The sequence below is a fragment of the Lepisma saccharinum genome, chromosome 1, assembly GCF_977018435.1.
Source record: "Lepisma saccharinum chromosome 1, izLepSacc3.1, whole genome shotgun sequence".
NCBI classification, from domain to species: Eukaryota; Metazoa; Arthropoda; class Insecta; order Zygentoma; family Lepismatidae; genus Lepisma; species Lepisma saccharinum.
Genome location: NC_139229.1, coordinates 111,100,931 through 111,124,654, shown reverse-complemented (window position 1 = coordinate 111,124,654; position 23,724 = coordinate 111,100,931). Strand labels below are relative to the sequence as shown.

General features: G+C 40.0%; 1 protein-coding gene across 1 annotated transcript in view; it reads left to right on the top strand.

Annotated features, from left to right (window-relative positions):
• The window catches only part of LOC145986513 (transient receptor potential protein-like), a 31,912-nt gene extending 8,516 nt beyond the window's left edge, over window positions 1-23,396 (top strand). The window contains exons 6-15 of the mRNA XM_083120605.1: window positions 1,638-1,872; window positions 3,552-3,704; window positions 8,354-8,499; window positions 9,015-9,121; window positions 10,494-10,627; window positions 14,297-14,420; window positions 17,247-17,442; window positions 19,052-19,210; window positions 21,449-21,671; window positions 22,470-23,396. Of these exons, the coding sequence (XP_082976731.1) occupies window positions 1,638-1,872; window positions 3,552-3,704; window positions 8,354-8,499; window positions 9,015-9,121; window positions 10,494-10,627; window positions 14,297-14,420; window positions 17,247-17,442; window positions 19,052-19,210; window positions 21,449-21,671; window positions 22,470-23,320 (2,328 nt within the window). The 3' untranslated portion in view covers window positions 23,321-23,396. The remainder of the gene's footprint in view (window positions 1-1,637; window positions 1,873-3,551; window positions 3,705-8,353; window positions 8,500-9,014; window positions 9,122-10,493; window positions 10,628-14,296; window positions 14,421-17,246; window positions 17,443-19,051; window positions 19,211-21,448; window positions 21,672-22,469) is intronic.
• The last annotated feature ends 328 nt before the right edge of the window (window positions 23,397-23,724 follow it).

The following is a 23,724-nucleotide window of genomic DNA, read 5'->3' as shown; positions in this document are numbered from 1 at the left end:
TATCAGGGTGCAAAATCGTTGATTGATTTGATTTCCTTTATTTTACCTCGCTTCTTGTGCCACATTTGGCTAATTTGCGATGATGGGGATGAGTGATGATGATATGATGAAATTGATGAATGGACATTCACAAACATCCATGCCCAGGCCAGGATTCGAACCCGGGACCCCTAACCACTCCGCCACTGGCGTGGAGAGTTTTTATATTTACACAAGCGCGCGCCCACACACACACACACACACACACACACACACACACACACACACACACACACACACACACACACACACATATATGAATTATTACTTAATATACATATTAACTATATTAAATGTCCTTGTTAAATCACATTAAGTATGTTAGATATAAAAAGTAAATTACTAACCTACTTTAAAACATACGAGTATAGCTATATTATTAAATATTTTTAAAGGAAATCATTTGTTACTTTCATATACATGATTTGATTTTGATTTTTGTTATTTACGATCGCTTTTCTGCTACTTTTGTCTAATCGTGACGATGAGGATGAAGTGTGATATGATGGAATTGATGAATGAACACAGAAAGAACACCCATGCCCATACCGGAATTCAAACCCGGGTCCGTTGCCGTCCTGCTGTGATAACCACGGAGGTCGACTTTTATACATTTAAGATAGTTGGCTAGATCTGTCAATGGTCTCTTGAAAGAATGTGAGAGAAAGCATGCAATACTAAAAACACAAACATTATTCTTTGTTCTTTGTATGGATTTTCGATATTATCGTTGGTAAAGTAACAGTGGCGACGATTGGGTTCCAAAACTGCGGGGCAAGGTGCGAAAACTGAGGGGTCAAGGACAGTTTACTTTCCCTTGGTAGATAAGGTTAAGGATAGTGCGGGGCAAATGTAGCAACAAATGGGGGAGAAACTGCCCCACCCCCTAATCACCCTCACTGGAAAGTATATTTGAAGTGAAAATTAATTGTTTATACTTGTTACAACAAAAAAACCTTGCAAATTTTTGGTGGGGGAGTCCCCCTGTCCCCACCAGGATTTTTCACGCTGCCGGGTACGATTGCTGGCGGGGATATATTTCAGTCGTTGCTATCATGTGTCAAATTCTAGACCCAGTTGTGATCAGTCTATATCCGCATAGAATAGGCCAAAAAGGATAAAATCTTTTGTAATATATAGGGTGTAACAAAATTATGCGACAATATTTCAGGAATGGATTCCTCATGCACAGAAGAAAAAATATTCAACATGGGTCCAGAAATGGGTAATTTCTGAGTAATAAGACCTGCAAGTGCCAGGTGGTCTCAATGAAAGTTGCCCTACTCAGAGCCCATTTGAAGCAACTGATTGCTATGAAACTTGGTATAGAGGCTATAAAGACCATGGGGAAACGAATGCAGACGAAAAAAATAGTTCAAATTTTCACCATCAGGTGGAAATCGGGCACACAGTGAACAACATCCTGCTGTTGAATCATTGGTCACACTCTCTTACGCTTCCAAGGAGTCATTCACGTTGACGGTGTACATATTGAACACTTCTGTACTGACAAAAACTAAAACTAAAAATTTTTCATGTTCGACTTCTGGTTGTTCTTATTTCCGTGTATATTCAATATATGTTTTGTACATTCGCAGTTTGTGGCCCACCCTAACGTGCAACAGCTTCTGGCGTCCATCTGGTACGAGGGTCTTCCTGGCTTTAGGAGAAAGAGCACTGGAAAGCAGATCATCAATGTCCTTCTTCTTGGAGTCATGTTCCCAGCCTACAGCATTATGTACATGGTGGCTCCTCGCTCCAGGATGGGCAGTTTCATGAAGAAACCTTTCGTTAAGTTCATCTGCCAGTCGGCGTCTTACGTGCTGTTTCTGTGTAGGTACACATGGACGTAAAGATTCACTTTAATGAATGTTTGATATAAATGATATAAACTGTGTTGAACTAAGTAGACAGACACTGTACGCAACAAAAGCGATGTTTGAGTTCAGAATATTCAATAAATGTCTGTCTGCTGCTATAAACGTTCGTTTGATTGGTTAACACGTACCGCGTGTTAACACCACACTGTACACCGCTCCAGAACGTAGTGCAAACACCAAATCAACCAAGTAGACAACATGGTAATGTTCTTTGTAAACAACTAGATGCGTGTAAAGAGAAAGTACAGCGAAGAACACTGGGCCAATAAGCTACTGAGAATTCTCAAACCAATCCTAAACCTTCCTTTACCATTATATTGCAAAAGAATGTTGCAAAACTTGACTCCAGGTATATTGGTGTAACACTGATATTACTTGCAAAATTGGAACACACATACACGACTTGGCTATTGCCTCTATTGGATGCAATCAATAATGACATCAAAATTCACAACTTTGTTTGGACTTCCAAAGCATAATGCGCATTAAATTATCTTCTTTATAGATTCAAGGAATAACAAATACCTGGGTTGGAAATTTAATAGTGGCAACTATTTATTCTCAAATGATACAAAAGAGAAACCTCTGTGAAACTTTTACAGCCCTTCGATGTAGCCACCAGCATTGTGTAAACCGTTGCCAGCAATGTGGAAGTCGTAGTATTCTGTAGTAGTGCCTGTTCTGTTGATGGTTTGAATGGAGAGGTCTATTGCCTGAAGAATTTCTGGAATAGTTCGGAAGCTTCATCTTAGGGATCAAATCAGTCACATGCGCTGGTAGAGTATCTACCAGCCCAGTCGAGCTAACAAATCAACCACAGGTTGCGCTACATACGCCCGAGTAGTGTCCTGCAAAATTATGGGAGGATTCAGCAGAAAGTGTCCCCTCTTTTTCGCAACGCAGGTCGCAGGTTACGTTCGAAAAATGAAAAGTAATACCACAGACAAGTGTAATAGTGGTGATACTGCGCATTGACGGTCTGTCCTGGAGGTACGGCGAGAATCACCAGAACTTTCACATAAGTGGGGTTCTGACTACACAATTTTAGACCCCCAACTCCAACGATACTAAATTCCTCTCGTCACTGCGCATGCGCCTAGTGTTGGAAGGAAGAGTCCATTTACTGGGAGGTAGCTTAGGTATCAAACTAACATGTGGTATAAGTGAGAAGCACCGGTTCCGTTTCATGGCGTATATACAGCAGTGTTGCCACTATTAAATTCGAAACCCACGTACATATGTTTCTCGGGATGTAAAGGGGGTGACCTTCTGGTAAGATATCCAAAAGCAAACCTCACTTCCCCGTAGTTAACCACGGTATCTGATTCTTGCAGGCCAACGATACTCTGGCACTATAATCCTCTGTGGGGTCGTGTTGTTTTGTGTGTATCCTTATTTGTGCAGAGTATCCCTTATGGATATTTTGTCCTTGTAGATAGTGTAGTTTCAAGTAAGAAATGAATGTATTAGTTATAAAAATTGAGTTAGGAAGTTTTTAACAGATATATTTTATCATCTTTAGCCCTGTTCTCAATTTTGTGTGAAGGGGCAAAATATCCTGTGTGGTGATGTGCCCAATATATAAAATTCAATTAATCAATCCAATTTGTTTATCTTCTTGTTTGCTTTCAGTTTTGCTGTGTCTAGCCTCTCAGAGGGTGGAGTATATCCTCATGGAGATGTTAGGGAGTTCTTGGCTTCAGAGACTGCTACAGGACTGGATGCGAAAGGAGAGGGGAGCCTTGCCTGGGTTGTTTGAATACGCTGTCATGGTGTACGTCCTCAGTAAGTACAATGTGGTCTATAAGTGAGGGGAAGCATGTTTGAAACAAACACGAATGGTGAAAACAAATTAAATGTCCTCATATATAATATATAAAATAAAATATTTAGAAAAATTGTTGTACCTAAAAGGGATGAGGAGACAGGTGAGTGGAGAAGATTACATAATTTACATAATTTGTATTCGTGTCCAGTATTATTAGAATAATTAAATCAAGAAGACTTAGGTGGGTAGGCCATGTGGCACGAATGGGAGAGGAAAGAAAAGTTTACAGGATTCTTGCTGGGAAACCTGATGGTAAGAGACCTGTAGGAAGGCCAAGACGAAGATGGAGGGATAACATTGAGATGGACCTAAAGGAAATCGGTAAGGATGGAAAAGATTGGATTGATCTTGCTCAGGATAGGAACAGATGAAAGACTTGTGTTGCTGCAGCCACAAACCTTCAGGTTTAAGAAGGCTAGAGAGTTAGTTAGCTAGTTAATATGATATAAAAAGTTGTGGAGGGCTCATGCGGCATATCAAAATGGGTCAGAGTTAAGCGCCTTGTACACGATCAAATAAATCATGAACAAGTCCTTGAATTCAACGCTTAAAGGCAACGCCATTTTTCTCATTGGATCCAAGGTTCGGTCAAATAATTTATATTTATGAATGGTTCTAATTAACACGATCCAAGTCTGACTGTTGACCAATCAGAGCACATTCTATTGAATTCAATTAACGAAAAGGGGCCTCTAGGACACGAATGCAGATGTGATGGTGGCCGGGTGAGATGTAAACAATGTATCACTTCACATTTTTAAAATACGATACTATTCAACGGAGAGGAATAACGTTTCGTATTAAATGGTTTTAGGTACATAAGAATGGCGCTGATTAAATACATACTTTATAGCCTTTACTTTACTCGTATGGAAGAATATTTTAGTTTTTCAATTTTAAACACTGTGCACTTACCATAGCTCGATGTGCCTTTCGTGCTGTATATATTATACATTGTAATAGCGAAAGTGCGATAGGCGACCGAAGGGCAGAACTCTTCAACGCTTATTTTCATGGTAACTTCTGCCCCCCTTCTTCCCTTGCAGCGTTGCCAAACGTAAGACCAGTCTGTTCCTCCTCTCTAACAACGCTTGTCACTACACCCGATGAGGTGAAGGATCTATTGTCGTCTCTCTCACCGTGCCCTAGGACCGGACGATACCAACACCATGTTCCTCAGGAAAACTGTGCAGTCCCTGTGCTATCCCCTTTCCATTCTCTTGAACAGATGTTTTTCGGAAGGCATCTTTCCTCACGCTTGGAAACAAGCTAACATCACACCGATTCACAAAAGTGGTAACAAAAATTTTGTTTCATCTTACAGACCAATCTCCTTACTCTCTCCTCTGCCCATCATCTGTGAAAAAGTAATCAAAGACAGACTGTACAAATTTGTTTCTCCGTACTTAAGCTCTAAGCAACATGGTTTTCTTCCTGGTAGCTCCTGTCTTACAAACCTGTCTGTTTTACTCTCACATGCTATGAAATGCATTTCAAATAATTCACAATTAGATGTAATATACTTTGATCTGGCCAAAGCCTTTGATACTGTTAGTCATCGTCTTCTGATTCACAAATTATGCAATAGATTCAACATTCATGGCAAATTTCTAACCCTTCTCACAGATTACCTTAGCGATCGCCAACAACGTGTCGTTCTTCCAGGAACTGTTTCTAACTTTCTTCCTGTCCTCTCTGGAGTTCCACAGGGTAGTGTTCTAGGACCTCTCTTGTTCATATTATTCGTCGATGACCTTGCCGACCATCTAACAGCTAGCTCCCTCTAGTAATTACCTTCTTTTCGCAGATGACTGTAAAATTTTCAGAGAAATCTCCACTTCCGACGATACTCATCTTCTTCAGAATGACATAGCAACATTTACTTCCTGGTGCCTGACATGGGACCTTACATTACATCCTGACAAGTGTACTACTCTCACTATCTCACTCAAGAAGAATCTGTTAGTCATCTTACTCCATCTCTGGCAATAACATCAAAGCACTATCCTCTCAGAAAGACCTAGGCATTGTTTTCGACCAAAAGCTCACATTTGAGGAACATATTTTATTCACCACAAAAAAGGCCATGCGTCTCTTAGGTTTATTCTACCGTTTCACTGAAATTAGTGACATCTCAGCCCTCACCTTGTACTTCAAATCATTCATCTCCCCAATAATAGAATACTGCTCTCCCGTCTGGTCCATGGCATGTCCCACTCACCTCTCCAGAATCGATTCAGTCTTTCACTTCTTCCTAGCTATAGTCCGTCACAGGGTTCCCTCATTGCGCAATTTTTCATCTCTGCATCTCCTGTCTTTTCTAAACTTACAAACTGCTTATCAGCGACGTTTGCAGAATGATTTCAGTTATTTATACAAAATTGTGAATGGCAAAATCCGCTGCAACACAGTTCTTGAGGAATTCCACTTTCGAGTACCTATGCGCACAACACGCAACACAAGATTATTTTATACAAAAAAACCTAGACTAGAAATTCAAAAAAGATATCTTTTACAGACTTGCAGCACAATATAATGATCTCCCCTCAAATATTGATAAATTTTCCTCCGAGTTTGCCTTTCGGTCTTCTATCAGAAGAAATGCTTGTAATTAATATCACATAGTGTTATCTTTTACTTATTTTTTTGTTCATTTGCTATTCACTTTTATGTTGTTTTGTTACTCTTAATTTTTTTTTAAATTATTTTTTATTTTTATGCTTATTATAATTATTGCTTTCTCATTGTTGACAATTTCAGTGTAAAATGGCCGCCTGTGCTGTATCTGAAAATTTCTCAATAAATAAATAAATAAAAGCTAACCAAAATGTTTCAAGAAATGCTTTCGTGTAAAGTACGTACTATACTATAACATTTTTGAAGCATTTACTTATCACTTATGCTAGCAAAAATGTTAAAGGAAATTCTTCCGTCTAAAGCGGACTTTAGGAAATACATCATCACACTTCTGTCGAGTTTCTAATAAGTCCTACTTCTTCCTTTGTAAATAAAATTGTCTGTTACGGCTAATCGCTAGTCTATTTATTTCCATGCCATACACACTGCCACGTTTTGGTCAAGACAAGTGTGAACTTGTCAAAGTTTCTTTGATCGTGTTCGTGTACATGAGCAATTTGAGACAATTCAAGATTTCCAACAGGAACGCTGCTCAATGACTTACAATTACGTTAAATTCAACGATTTGTTCATGATCAATTTCATTGTGTACAATGCGCTTTAGAGCTGAGAAGATACTTCTTTGGACCGACACACTCACAGATTCCCACAGATACCGATGGAGGCAGGGGATCGAGGACCAGAACGATCTCTACAAACTTTTCTTCCGTTAACATCATCTACTTTTCTTTCCTACTTGTGAGAGCTTCATTAATGTGAGTAAATGTATTTTCAAAAATATGTTTTGTCAAAGCTTTTTCTTTTTTTAGGTTGAGTGATATAAATCTAAGTGTAGAGTGGCCCCATTTACCATTTAAAATTGTACCCCCTCCCTAAAAGCCCTTCCTCTATCGGCCACAGTCTCTCCGATGGCGCAGCGGTAGCGTCGTCGCCTTGTAATCAAGGGATCCCGGGTTCGATACCCGGTGGAGGCACATCGTGGTTAAGATCCCACTTCAAACTGTAGGTCCAGTCCCGATTAGTCTTACTGTGCGTACATGTATGTATTTTATATATATATATATATATATATATATATATATATAAAATGTATGTGTGTGTGTGTGTACATATGTAAGGATTACCTCATGCTGTCTCTAGACTGTCAGTAGAACTCCTACCCCCCGGGAATTTCTTAAATACCACACTGGATATGAAAAGAGAAGGCTAGGTATAAAAATGTGACTGGTAGAAAGACCCTTATGGACTATTAGCTTTACATAATACGGTCTATGGTCATTGTCTCATTACTTTAGGCCTTGCTACCAATCGCTTAATGCAATGCAATGTAATGGAAATTCCATACAAAAAGATACATGGCCATCAAAAGCATTTTCTTCTAATTTTACGTTGGTGTGTAAGGGGTGGCTTTTTGAGAAGCCACCCAAAAGACAATCTCACTTCCACGTACACCCAGGTAACCAGTATTTCAGGCCAACGAGGCTCTGGCGTTAAGATCTACGGCCAGTATAATCCTCTGTATGGTTGTGTGTTGTCCTGTGTTTTGTCTACATACTCGTATGTATGCTGAGTGCCACTTTACAGCCTCAGCTTTTATCCTAGGTAAGGAGATGTTAGTTCTCAGCCACACACGTTGATTCTTGTTATGATAATGGGCTTGGCGGGGACAAATAGCCTAAATGCTGTCGCACCCACAATTTTAATTTAAATCAATCAATAAATTCTAACTTTACATCTCTTTTCTACCACAATAAGTTAATTGTGACAATGAGGATGAATGTTGAGGAAGAAACTCATCATGGAAGAAACATAAAGAGAAACTCATGTCTAGGTCTGGACTCCAACTCAGAATCTCTGGTTTAGAGATCTTGAGGCAAAACTTGGCCACCAAATGTCATTAAAAATGTTATAAGAAGTGAATCTTATAAGAAAATAACTTATTAATTTTGTTTTTGCTTCTTAATTATAGGTTTAATCTGGTGGGAAATGAAATCTCTGTGGACTGACGGATTGTTGGAGTACATTAGTGATCTCTGGAACATTTTAGATTTCATTACGAACGCCTTCTACTTGACCTGGATAGCCCTTCGTTTTACGTCGTGTTACATAGCGCAAGTGAGTAGTCTACTTCACTTTGTACACTACTGTTCAGAATCTTTGGAATGCACGCGCAGTCACTTATGATGACCCATTGCGAAGGTCGTTCCACCCATCTACCTGCAAACTGAAGCCATTGTTGTACTTCTCCCTCCATTCGTAAACTTGTTGGCGTGGTAATCATGCATAGAGATGTTGAATTTTCATTTTTCAGAGAATTTCTACGAGTTTTAGGCTTCCAGAGGGCAAGAAACCACTGCTCTTCATTGGCGCAAGTGTGTAAAGAAGGCGCCATCTTTAAAAATGACGAAAATGGAGTTGTGAAGGAAGCTCACTTGATCAGTGTTGCACCCTTGAGGTAGTTTTGTAAATAACAGTTGATATCTGATGTTAATTTGACCTGTATGCAGTCTGTCATATAATTGTCATCGGACCCTTAAGGTTTTTATTTGACTCCCTCATGTGGTAACAACTGTATTTTAGTTTCATTAATCTTTTTGTCACTTGTTCACTGTTGCTTTGTCTCCCCACAGCGAGAACACAGCAGAGGAACGAACCCTTGGTACCCTCGTGAGCAGTGGCACCCCTTCGACCCCATGTTGTTGTCGGAAGGAGCATTTGGTGCAGCTATGATTTTCAGGTATGATTTCCTTTCAATTTGTGACGTTAGTGTACAGTCGCGAACATTTCTGAGTTGTAACAGCTCCATTGACTTTCAATTACATCATTACAACCCAGAAGTGTTCGTGACTGTACGTTGGACAATTTTCTTCATTCGACCTGACCTCTGAGCTTAGTTCACTCGCAGCTCTTTTATGTACCAAAAACCTACATTCTCCAGCAAAGTGTTTCTAGAGGATACAGTACTCTTACAAGCAAACGTATGTTGAAACTTTGACGAATACAATGCAATAAAATGAACTTGCCAAATCCTGAAGGTCAGACCATCCTCATAACGCATTTTTAAAATTTATTTGAAAAATTCCTGAATACAGAAGAACTTCATTTTATATCAGGATATCAACAGTGAAAAGTGAAAATAATTAGTAAAATGCGTCCTCTCACATAAACAAGAATAATGAAAATAGGCTAACTAGAATGAAACCAATATTATTTACCAGATATCAGCCAATCCATTTGTCATAGGTGTTACATTTTCCCTCCATTTATTTAATTGTGAAGTTAGTGTGACTTACATTTCTTTCCCAGTTGTAACAGAAATAGAAGTAGTACATCAATAACTTCCTACATTCAAACTCACATGAACTAAAATAAAACCTTATTACAGAAATTGAAGGAAAATGGTGTCACGAGTGTTACCAAATTTGTGAAACTTTCAGGTGGAAACCTTGAAATAAAAAACTCTGGTTCCTGAATGAACCTTCTACATTGACATGATATTGTGTTATGTATAAAGAACAAGGTATGTCCTTAACGTTTTTATTTTTGAAAATGTTCTGAAAATTTAATATTTAAAAAAAATCCTGTGTTACGGGTGTTACATTTGCTTTGTCACGAGCGTTACGAATGATGTACAAATTCAAGTTCAATACCAACTAGATAGCTATGCTAAGTACAAAAGTGAAACAAATAACTCGTTGGATCCATACAATTTAATATCTTTTGAAGGTGTTAATCTAAAAAATCTGTTTAATTAAGAAACTTTTTATTCAATATTCCCACGTTCCATGGATCTACTCGCATCTGTCTACTGTGGAAATGGCAGTTGTACGCAAGTTATTGTTAATAAATACTAAACAATGTTTTCTTCTTCTTTTCCTCATTATTATTAATCCATTCTTGAACTTTCTACAATACTGAAAAGTGAACTACAAGCATATCCTTTTTTTTTACACGAATCCATAATTTTCAACAAAGCAAGCTGAGGAATATGCTTTGTCAAGTATCCACCTTGGAATAATTCAGTCATTCTTCATTCTAAAACGTTTTTGCTAGTTACTATATAATTGCAAAATTTTGTACATCATGTTAATTTGCAATTTCCTTTTCAGTTTTCTGAAGCTCGTTAACGTGTTCAGCGTGAACCCCCATCTTGGCCCGTTGCAGATCTCTCTTGGAAGAATGTTCATTGACATCATCAAGTTTTTCTTCATCTACACGCTCGTTCTGTTCGCCTTTGCATGTGGTAAGCTAGCTCTGTAATGATTTTACCTTCTAGTTGGTTCAGTAGACTAGGAATGGCTAAATCCGGGATCCGGATTTCGAAGGCAATCCAGATTTCGGAGTTTGAAAACTGATTGAGGAGGGAAAACTGATTTCAGGGATAACGGATTGCGGAGGCACAACATATTTCGATTCGATGCCAATTATAGCCGTTATGTGTCTTTCTAGCCATTACGATTTCTTTGTTATCCTCACGGTGCTGGATAACACCGACATTTTGACAGGTCTACCAGGATCAATCCTAGGACCGTTTGTGCAAAAGGCAAGACCGTTAACTATCCCTTACTGGGAGTCCTTAAAGTTCACATAATATGTCGTGAAATGTGAACACCTTTTTGAACAAGCGTAGACGAAAAGCAAGTTTAACCTGAAAGAATAAATTTACTTGAATTTCGTCACCTGCTTTACAGTGTTGTGCCATCAAGAGCAGTTACGCCACTGGGTTTAATTTAATTTATGCATTATTCTGAAAAAAATAATCGAGAGATCTCTTCTGATATATGAAATAACAAAGCTAGTACAAACAGAAATGGTGTGATTTCAGGCGAGAATTTTTCCATGAATGTCCTTGCAAGATGCGGCTCTGAGATTCACCCAATCTCTAATAATATGGGTAACTGGAGGCAACCATTTCCGGCCGTCTTTAGGGTTTCCTCTAAGTACCCATTTATTAGAGGCTGGCTGAACTAATAATAACTCGTTGGATCCATACAATTTGATATCTTTTGAAGGTGTTAATCTAAAAAATCTGTTTAATTCAGAAACTTTTTATTCAATATTCCCACGTTCCATGGATCTACTCGCATCTGTCTACTGTGGAAATGGCAGTTGTACGCAAGCTGGCCGCGGTGGCTCAGTCGGTAACGCGTCTGACTACCATGCTAAAGGTCCCAGGTTCGATCCCCGGCCGGTTCAAATCATGGAACTTTTCTAACAATGGAAGCGGCCCCCCCGGCGCCCACCCAGCGTCGAATAACATGGGTACCAGGGGGGTAAAGGTGGTCAGGGGCTTGATCACATCACCCCCCCTCACGACCGGATCAAGAAAGTGTGGGGCGTTACCCCCACACCCCCTATACGCCTTCATGGCGTGGTGCTATGCACAGGGGAGCACTTTAGTTTTTACTTTACTGAACTCTAGAATCGGTATATTGCTGGAAAAATTCTCACTTGAAATCCTCCACCCAATATCGACCTCTGTACCGGAGTGGTTAGCACATAAGGCTACGGCGTCAGCTGTTCCAGGTTCGAATCCTAGACATGGATGATATTTATGAGTGTCTTTTCATCAATTTCATCATTTATCCTTATACTTATATTCGCAATTAGCCAAAAGTGACGAAATGAAATTAACAAAATCAAAGAATCAGCCCCCACCCCCCCCCCCTGGAATCGCTTCTAGGTCTCCTGCGTGGTAGTCAGACGCCCTATTGACTGGACCATCGTCCATCCATCTCTCTCTCTCTCTCTCATATATAGTATATACAGGGTGTCGCAAAACTCTTTCAACAACGCTTGGGTGCTGGTAGATATCATTAAAACAAGTAACTTTTCCCTATAAAGTTTACCTCGAAAGCGCTTAGTTTCTGCGCTATAAGCGCTTAAAATCTATCCTGTACGTATGCAACCCAACACAGCAAACGCTTGCTCTGACATAACTACCAGGGGCGCGTGGCAGGGTTGCCACTAGCGTTCCTCGTTAAGAGAGACGACTTCAAAACGACAACCTGGGAGTCTTGCATGAGCAAAATCCAAAACATTAATGATACTTGCGATGTTGTAAGAAGCATTGACATTATTTATAAACTGACCAAGACAAATAATGGGCAGACTGAAATTCAAGATTACGAACTCATTCTAAAATATCTCCATAATTGATCGATTGATTTGGTTATATTAATTTGCTTTTCTGCCACCTTTGGCTAATCGCGAAGATGAGGATGATAGCTATGATGAAATAACAAATGACACCATTGTCTAGGCCAGGATTTAAACCCGAGACACCTGGCGCCTTAGTGATCTTTGCTAACAACATCACCACGGAGTGTTTCGTGTATCATGCAATATCAACAATTGCAAGGGACACGTAAGATGGGGGAAATCCACTAACGAACAAATGTAAATAATGCGCAAATGTGCAATACGAGTGCCCTTTACAGTTCAGCGCTTGACATAAGTATGCATTTCTTGGCTTTGGTTCTCAATAAGCACTAGTTTTAATGTGTGAATTTTGTTCATGTCTACGCTACGATGCCAGGAGTCTTGGATTCGAATCCCGGTTTGGGTATGAATGTTTGTGAGTGTCCATTCATCAATTTCATCATATCATCACTCATCCCCATCTTCGCAAATTAGCCAAAAGTGGCACAAAAAGTGAAGTAAAATAAAGCAATTCAATCAATCAATGAATCATTAAATTAAGAGCCTTGCAATTATTTCCTTATGATTGATTGATTGGGTTTTTTAAGTCCATTTTATGAACAGTAAGGCTAATTGGGACTGGAGCTACAGTTTAAAGTGGGATCCGAACCACTATGTGTCTCCACAGGGTATCGAACCCGGGACTCCTTGATTACAAGTCGACGACGCTACCACTGCGCAATCGGGGATGCCTAATGAGACGAACACGATTAGCAATAACGGTAGCACAGATAGGAATAATTTTCAAATAAATTGTAATAACATTACAGTCTGCGTGTTCGAAACGAGGCAGCAAACACATCATGTTTACATTTGTTCGTTCGTGGATTTCCCCCATCTTACGTGTCCCTTGCAATTGTTGATATTGCATGATACACGAAACACTCCGTGGTGATGTTGTTAGCAAAGATCACTAAGGCGCCAGGTGTCTCGGGTTTAAATCCTGGCCTAGACAATGGTGTCATTTGTTATTTCATCATAGCTATCATCCTCATCTTCGCGATTAGCCAAAGGTGGCAGAAAAGCAAATTAATATAAACCAAATCAATCGATCAATTATGGAGATATTTTAGAATGAGTTCGTAATCTTGAATTTCAGTCTGCCCATTATTTGTCTTGGTCAGTTTATAAATAATGTCAATGCTTCTTACAACATCGCAAGTATCATTAATGTTTTGGATTTTGCTCATGCAAGACTCCCAGGTTGTCGTTTTGAAGTCGTCTCTCTTAACGAGGAACGCTAGTGGCAACCCTGCCACGCGCCCCTGGTAGTTATGTCAGAGCAAGCGTTTGCTGTGTTGGGTTGCATACGTACAGGATAGATTTTAAGCGCTTATAGCGCAGAAACTAAGCGCTTTCGAGGTAAACTTTATAGGGAAAAGTTACTTGTTTTAATGATATCTACCAGCACCCAAGCGTTGTTGAAAGAGTTTTGCGACACCCTGTATATATATATATATATATATATATATATATATATATATATATATATATATTTATTTATTTCTGTACATGATATATGGATATAGTTTATATTAAATGGAGGATATTCAGTTCAGGCAGAATGAGACTAAATATTACGCAATAGAATTAGGACTTTGTTCTTGTATACCTAGGTACATTCGCTTGTTAAAGTGAATGACGATGGATTTTGGACAGTGATAGTTTCAATGCTTTTGCTTTCCATTAAAAATAAATTCTTCTCCCTCAGGATTGAACCAGTTGCTGTGGTACTACGCTGATCTAGAGAAGGCAAAATGCTACCATCTACCCGGAGGAAAGCCAGATTTTCAAAACGAAGAAACCGCTTGTTATATTTGGAGGCGGTTTGCCAAGTAAGAGAGAACCTCTACTTACACTTACACTGTGATATTTAACTTTCTTTTGTTTCCATCAGAGCGATATATATATATATATCACAACAGTTGTTGAAAGTGGCGTCCCCCAGCTTCGCTGCAGGCATGACATCGTCGCACAAGTTCTGTGCGTGGGCATAGTCAATGATTATCTAATAGGCCCGTATCTTCTTCCTCCCCGCTTAACTGCACCGGTGTACCTTGCGTTTCTGCGAGACATAGGCTACTCCCCGCATTATTGGAACATATCCCACTTGATCTTCGTCAACGTATGTGCTTCCAACATGATTGAGTCCCAGCTCACTTTGAACGTACTGTTCGTGAACACCTGCGTCAGACGTTCCGTGAAAGGTGGATAGCAAGAGGGGGTCCTGTTCCGTGGCCAGCCTGGCCACCTGAACTGACCCCACTCAATTTCTTCTTGTGGGGTCATGTGAAAAGTCTTGTGTACGAGACACCTGTCGAGACTGAAGAGGATCTCCTGGCAAGAATTCTCGCTGCCTGTGACATTGTTCGAACGACCCCGGGGTTGTTCCAACGGGTACGCCAGAACTTTGTGCGACGATGTCATGTCTGCAGCGAAGCTGGAGGACGCCACTTTGAACAACTGTTGTGATTGTAGCACCTTGTGAAACTTGTGCAGGTAATAGAAGTAATAGAAATATTACATCTTCATACACCGATTTTCGCTTATAACTTTCGACTAAGTCGTTTCCGGACCAGGGTTCCTTATCTCAAATTGATACATGTGCCCTGAAAGTTTGAATCATCAGCCGGAAAACACCCTGTATATATTGGCTCCCTAGCAGGGATGTGCCGTAGACTATAAGTTTACGTCTGCATGCGTGATCTACGCGTAATCTACACGAATATTACATTGGCTTATAGTCTACTGTAGACAATACAAACAACAGGGAAGATGGAAATCCCAGTGGTCTTTGAAAGAGAATGTATTATTTTCTTCAAAATGTCGATAATCTGGGCCTATAACAAACTTAAGACCATCCGACGTAATCAAAGTTATCGAAAAAGGGGAAAAGGGACTATCGGAAGAAAAACAAATGACAGCCGTAGTGAAAACTGACATTCTTCTTTACACTGACAAAAGGGAAGGCTAAAAATAGTTTGTTTTACTACTGCATAGGAAAGTGCATGTGTCTTGAAAGCAGCTTTCTCCACGTGTGAAATGGTGGAAATAGAAGTAAAACAAATCTTGTCATGCTACGGTCATCGCATTTTTGGGTATGTCGTGACAAGTTTATTTTGCAGTTCAATTAATACGTAGTGAATTGGTTGAACGTAAATAAGTACTTAAAATACTTATTTCTGGACAGTGGAATACTTCACGCTCTCTATTTCCACCTACTGATGCTTGTTGCTTCTAGAACGATGCGCGTGCATTGCACAGAGAACGCCGAACGCCATGTTGTCTACGTTGATTACGTAGATTACATAGTTTACATAGTCTACATTGTCTCCACGTAGAATGTAGACAATCGTTGTTTACGCGTAGACGCACATCACTGCTCCCTAGGTAGGATTTTGGTTTGTAATATAGGTTTTATTCATAGATTCGCAGTTTGCATTTCTGATTAAGGAAAAAGTCTAGCATATTTAAAAATATTTCAGTTGTCTTAGTGTCTGAATAACATATTTAAAAACGTACTAATACTTCTTGAAAAGGAAAATGCCTGTAGTGTGTTACGAGAATATACTTCTGTTATACGTATAATTTCTCCGTCACATATTCTGACTTTGTTGTCTTTAAATAAGAAACTTTGAACGGCACCCTCTGTGCATCGCGACTTAGACTTCAGCCACCTAGCCTGAAGATTGGGTAGAGATGGTGATGAGCGGTAGTTAAACGAGAGTCGTGATTGTGTACAGACAGATGATATGTGGTTTCTTATTTTGAAACTTGTCGTGATTATTTTTGAACCACAAACCCAGTAGGTGCAATAGAGTAAACAATTCGAACAACAGAGATCCGGAATCACAACAATCTAGAGTCTGTCCATATTCAGGTTCAGTGATGTCCAGCGCCATATATGCATGTTATCAGTATTTGCAATGGATATTCCGATCGCTCTCGTGTCTCCTCTGCACGTACGTAAATATTGAAATGCAAACAAACAATGGTGACTGGTACAGGGTGTCGATCAACTCAGCCTTTCTTGAGAGACCTTAAGTAAACCTCATGCAGCCCTCGTACATGCCACGATGTCTTAATACGAGATTAAGCAATCTAACTGTGATACGAATTTTAAAAAGAGAGTTAAATTTAAAGTGAAAGCCAAGTTTCTGAATAATTTCATTTCTAAAATTCTATAGGATATGGTTCTTAAACACATGTCTAAAAAATAAGTGAAGAAGGTAAATTTAACTATAGGTCTTTTCTACGCTTACGGCGGGCGCCCTACATGCTGGCAACGGGAGCGCGGAAGCGACCAATCCAGTGCGATAAGAAACGTAGCAGCCTGTAGAAAGAGGCGGGGGCTGCATCTCCTCCGTCGACGTCGTAACTCTCGGCGCCACCGCTGTTGTCTGGTTGGTTTGCTGCGTATTCCCCGCTGCCCACTTCCCTTGCCAGCATGAGGGCCGCCCGTCGTAAGAATAGAAAAGACCTGTACTTAAGTTTTAAGGTGGGTTACTAATGGCCTCTTTCGGGAATTGATTCTTTGTACGTACATAGCCCTTATATGACTCTATCAAGTATAATTTGTTTGTTTACTACCGATTCAGATTAAGTTCAAATGAACTTTCAAATTTCTATGGTTTAATGGCATATTTATTATTTGACTACAGCCTCTTCGAGACCTCGCAGTCATTATTTTGGGCCAGCTTCGGCCTGGTTGACCTGATGGCCTTTGATCTGACGGGCATCAAGAGCTTCACAAGATTCTGGGGTCTTCTGATGTTTGGCTCCTACTCAGTCATCAACGTCATCGTCCTTCTAAACATGCTGATCGCTATGATGTCGAACTCATATCAAATTATATCCGTACGTACATCTTATTTTAGTTCATTAAGTACAAACATGCGCCTTGCGCACCAAATTTCTTGTCCCAAAACTAAACAGCCAGTGAGGTTAAATTGTTTTTTCTGATTGGTTTTTCTACTAGAATAACTGCTTTTTGAAGGGCAAAAGTGGCACAGTCCTAATCTGTATTCTGATGCAACAGAAACATTTAATGATTTGACCTAGTCTTCTTGCAGTAACTATTCTTTAATGTTCTCCAATATCCAGCGGTGCCCACAGGGTGGGATAATGGCTCGGACCGAGCATTCGTAATTTGGGGGGATTTTTTCCATTAAAAATAATATAAAATCCAAGATGTATATATTTTTCTGAAATATATGTGAAAAAGTTTACACCTTGGAAGCATGCTGCAATATGTACAATGAGGGTGGGGATGGGGGATTTTTTCCATTAAAAATAATATAAAATCCAAGATGTATATATTTTTCTGAAATATATGTGAAAAAGTTTACACCTTGGAAGCATGCTGCAATATGTACAATGAGGGTGGGGATGGGGAATCAGGATATATTTCCTTAGTAATCAATTTAATTTTGCTGGTTCCAAGTAATTTTTGCTACAATGTGCACCATATTTAATCTGTTAGACGAAGAAAAGGAAGAATTTAAGGGTGTCAGATCAAGATCATAATTAAATACTATATGGGGATTATAACATGAAATTTTGTGAACGTACTATTGGCCTTTGGAAGGGATTGGCTCCCCTGTTGATAGCAATGTAGCTGGAATTCGACTTAACTGCATTTGAAAAAGTTTACTCGTTTCAATTATGGATAAATTCATTCGAATTGTTACGTGTAAAGTGGATAAAGCTTTAGATTAACATTAGATAATGAACAGTTACCGGCTGTTGTAGATTCAGGCTCGACCAGGTCTCGAATCACAGGCGATTATTTGGACTGTTGTTATTTAGTGTCGCTTTTCTGTCACTCTTGGCTAGTCGTAATGATAAGGATGAGGGATGACATGATGAAATCTATGAATGGACCCAGGAAGGGAGTCGAATCCGGGACCTCTGGTGTCATAGCACGCTGTGCTAACCACTGCTCCACGGAGGTCGGCGAATCCTGGGCGAGATGAGGCAAAGCTAGGACTAGCTCTCTAGATCACGCTATACTAGAGAGACAGATTCGTCGAGCCTAAACTTATGGCTAGGAATGTCCTGGTGTTCATCTCCTGTTTCCGCCAGAAAGTTGATGTAGTTATCATTATTCTCTGTCCGCTCTAAGATTGAAGTTAGTACAAAGTAATACACGCGGCTTCTGGCAAATCCTATTGGTTGAATATAGTGAGTGTGATAAGTACCATACCACTTATCGTAGGCATATCGTAGCTGCTATGTTAAGTTGTGGAACATTATAATATGAGCTGTACAGCTACTATTCATTGGCAAAATTACACCAGAACTAACATATTTCTCAAAGTCATAGTTTTGTTTACATTAACTTTGTTCTTGCAGTGGATGGAGAAGAGATACCGGATGAAGTGAGAACAGTAGCGGGGCAATGGATTTGTTTTTGTAAGTTTTTATTTGAAGTATGATCTGCTAACATTTGCTCTCATTCTCGAAGGAAAGATCGGACACCGAATGGAAGTTCGCCCGGAGTAAACTGTGGATCAGTTATTTCGAAGAGGGAGACACCGTACCCCCGCCTTTCAACATCATACCCACTCTGAAAACTCTTCAAAACCTCTTCGATTGCCGTACGAAGAAAGGCCCGCCACCAAAGGTGAGTCAACACAGCCATAAATGCTGAAGAATACATCTTTATTTTTTTATCTATTCAATTAATTGATATTTAGTCAGACTTTAATTTATAAATAACTCAACTGAAGACTTTATCTTTTTCTTGGTTTTCAGCTCGTATCCTCTGTTCTTTCCCATGCTGTGGGGCACACCAATCTCTCACCAAACGCCAAAACTAAATGGTAATTGCTCCAAACCTGCCCCTCCTAATCTACAATTCCACTTAGGTCTAATAATGCATATGTGTATAGGTTAGTGGTGCCAGGTTTAGAGCTCCTAGCATTTAGTTTTGGCGTTTGGTGCGAGCTGGGTGTGTCTCGAACGAGACTCGTAAGGGCTGACCCAGTTGTTTATTTTGATGTCCGCTACGTGCTGTGAAAGTTTGTGGGTGTTGTGCGATCTTTAATAATCTTGTTCATCAATGCTGAAGCTCTTCAACCAATCTCTTTATAGGTTCTCCTTCCTCTTGTCTTTGGTTTTATTTGCAATTAACATGAAATTTCAGAGCAGATTGTTGTAACTACGCACAAAATATTCATCTTTTCTACACCGATGTTGTTGCTTTGTGCAATATTAAACGAAAACGCTTAGAAATCGTTTTGTAACCATCTATGCAGTAGTATGATTTTTTTGAATTTGAAATCAATTTTTTCGGGTGCGTCAGCACTGAGGCTATATTGCACCCGTCACGCTTTACGGGGTCCATCCAGCCCCTTATCATAACAAAAATAAAAGCGTGTTTGAAAACTAAAATTTCCTTACCTTAGTAAAAAGCTGAGACTAAAAAGGGCGCTCAGCACAAATAAGGACAAAACACAGGACGACACAGAATTATACTGGCCATGGGGCCAGTCGCCACAGCCTCGTTAGTCTGCAGTCCAGGGTGTACTGCGTGGAAGTGAGGTTGACTATTGGGTGCACTACATGGAAGGAGCACCCCTTACACCCCATCTATGCAGTAGTGTAAGTAACAGCCCAGCGTAAATGAAAAAAATAATTCATCAAAATTCTCCAACAAACTTTACTACATTGCCAAGAATTTTAAGTATCTACTTCTATTAGCTTGTGTATTTGCATTTTTGTTATTTGTCGTCGCTTTTCTACTACTTGCGGCTAATCGCGACAATAATGATAAGCGATGATTAGATCAAAATCGATATAGGAACACTCGCAAACAACACTCATGCCTAAGCCGGAACTGGATACCGGAAGGCTCAGTCGGCCACCGAACAGACATATTTGCTTCTGTTACGTTATGAAACGGTATTTTGTTAATATAGTGTTGAGTATCGAACATGAAATGGCCGCACTCTTGACCTGGAAAATGCAGTTGAAAAATTCATGTCATGTAAACGACCACGCATGGTAAACTGTAAAATATGCAAATGTACGTGCGCAAAAGTGAAACTGAGTTTAGAATCAATATTGTGAATTTTGATTGTTTTCCTACGTTTATATTGCTTTTTTATGTTTATTTTTTAAGGCAGATATTCTTCTAAAGAAATCAGAAATTGGGGAAGCAAAGGAGTATTGAAAGATAATTTACATTTCGACGTGACGCATGCAGGATATTACATAGACTGCATAGAAGTTACATGGAGACAATTTCACACTGGTAAGACAGTGAAAAAATAGGACGAATTCAGGACTAGCTCGGTCGACTTTCATAGCGAGGTGGTTAGCACAGCGCGCTACGACGCGAGGGGTCCCGGGTTGGAATCCTGGGTAAGACATAGATGTTTGTGTAAGACCAAAAATGAGAAAGTAGAGAATTGAGAGAAGCGCTCGAAATCTTTAATTACGCTACTGCCTCTATGTCTTTGTTTGTTTGAGTATTATGTTCACTTTTATGCACAAATAAGCTAATTGGGACTGGACCTACAATTAAAGTACGATCCAAACAATTATGTGAGTCCACCGGGTATCGAACCCGAGATTACAAGGCGACGACGTTACCACTACGCCATCGGGGAGGATCTCTGCCTCTATGTCTTACAGTACTTGTTAAATCTGAAAATTTATCCCTTTGTGTTATTTCGGCCTTCTTAGCTGCTTTAGCTAAAAATCATTTCGTAGGGAATGAACATACATCTTCGAAATGTTCAAACTGTATCCAGAAAACTCACTGAATGTGAAAGCTAATGAAAACTTCTTTCTTGTAATCTTTCTCGGTTTCTTAACTTCACTGTTTCTCAGCCGAAACCCTGTTTTCTCTTTGCAGGCGATGAGTATATACAGAGCAAAGGAGCGTCACGAGGCGGTGATAAGGCTGCTTGTTCGACGCTACGTCACAGCCGAGCAGAGGAAGAGAGATGAGTGTCCAATCACAGAAGACGACGTCATGGAGATCAGACAGGACATTTCAACGTTCCGTTATGAACTCATCGAAATCTTACGGGACAACGGAATGAAGACTCCAAGGATAACGCCTCAGGATGCGTCAGGTATTACAAGTAAATAGACAACAATGAATGTTTTCGTCCAAATTATTATGACCATTACTTGTTGGCTAAGTTAATAAATCAATCGAATATTCTTATTTAGTAATGCACTGCCCTATATTTTGAATGTCCATATTTCTAAGTTTCAATTGCATTGCAATCATGCTCGCAGGGGGATCCTATCCCATCAGTTAAGATGATTTTGATAAAGCATCCTTCCAGCTAGGAATTTTCACTTGGAGCACTGACTGCATTCATGAAAGATTATAATTAGCCTAATTAGACTTACTGCCTGTTCATTAAATACGTTACTGCCCGGTAAAACACTGTTCAGTTTAGAATGTTTTACTTTGCTTATTGTACTCGTATATCGCATTTTACACCTTCAGGTCAATCTCAGCAATGACGATGACTGATGATGATATGGAATTGATATGTGACAGAGAGAGAGGAAGACAAGAAAGAGGAGGGAGAGAGAGGAAGAGACAGAAGGATACAAGGGAGATGAGAGGGGGAGAAGAGCAAGACATGAACAAAGAGAGAGGGGGAGAAAAAGGCTCTCTCTCTTCCTCTGTCGGAGGAGAGAGATATATAAAGAAAGAAGAGAGAAAGAGGGAGAATGAGAGAGAGACTTCGGTGATGATATGGTAAACTAACTAAACGTGATCGGTCATCAAGGCAATGTTAGATTTATTGTGACACAACACCTTTTGAACCTTATACGGTCTGATTGAAGGTTGAGGCAACCTTTGCAGTGAAAATCTGTTCTTTTTCTCTAAAATAATTAATTGTTCCTTGCAGTTTCCGGGAAGAAGGGCCGGTTGATGGAACGACGCCTCCTGAAGGACTTCCACATTGGCCTCGTCGAAGGCCTGATCAAGGACGTCATCACGTCAGAGAAGAAACCGAAAGATGTCTTCAGCAAAATAGCCAAGGCCATCGGTAACCGTTCCGGCAGCAAGGAGAAGGACTGGAACGCCCTGGTGAGGAACCATTCGGCGAGATGGGACCCCATCGGCAGCAGCAAGGTGATCGAGGATCGGCGTTCCAGGCGGGCCCTCGCGAGATACATGGCCGAGAGGGAAGATCCAGAACTGCTCAGCCTGGATCCCGAGAAGCTGCTCGCCTACAACCAGAGGCTCTCGGATTTCCCTCCGACAAGTCGGGTAGCCTATGCCAAATTCAAGCTGAACAAGCTGAAGAGCGAGTTTTACCAGTTGGGGGTTCAGGAAAGTAGCGACGAGGTCATAGAGATTGACGAACTGAACGCTTCGGAGTCTTCTGCGACAGCCACGACGGCCAACGATGGTCTCCAAAGAGGAATGTCCCAACGGAAACCGGTCAGGAGTGGATCTAACAGAGAGCAAAAGGAAGAAGACCCTCTGAGGGTGACAAGCGAAGAAGACCAGAGTCACGACCACGTGATGTCATCGTGCAGCAGCGCGCTCAGCTCGACAGACCAGTCTCGTGCCAAGATAAGCCACCTAGTTTGCAATTCACCTCCACTTCTTAGCCCTATACGGGAATGCAACAAACCTGATGCATCTACCGACCTTCCAAAAGCCTCGAACCAGTCGCCATGCAGTTCACGTTCTACAACGCCTTCGTTTTCTTGGTCTCAGACCGGTGTTGGTAACAAAGAGTGGCTTTAATGTTGTGCTTGCCCTTGTAAGATTTGCATAGTGTAATGAATTGTTGAAAGTTTGCTAATACGGACTTCTTGCAAAATAAAATCCAGAGAACGATTATTTGTAGATTTTCATTCAACCCCAAAATAATAAAGTATATAGCATTTCATTTTAAATTACATTTCAAATCTATATTCTAGTAAGAGGATTACAAAATTATGTCAGGGTTGTTAAAGTTCCAGGAATTGTAACTAAATTCAATTTTGCTCCGGAAGAGAAAATCTGCAAGCGTAAATGGGTTATGGATCGTAAATAATCAGAAGATGTTTAAAGTACAGCGTGAGCACAAAAGCACAGCCTGTTTTCAAGATGTCATAAAATTAATAGTTACTTGAATATTTTGATAAAATTGATATCCAAAGCTTAGT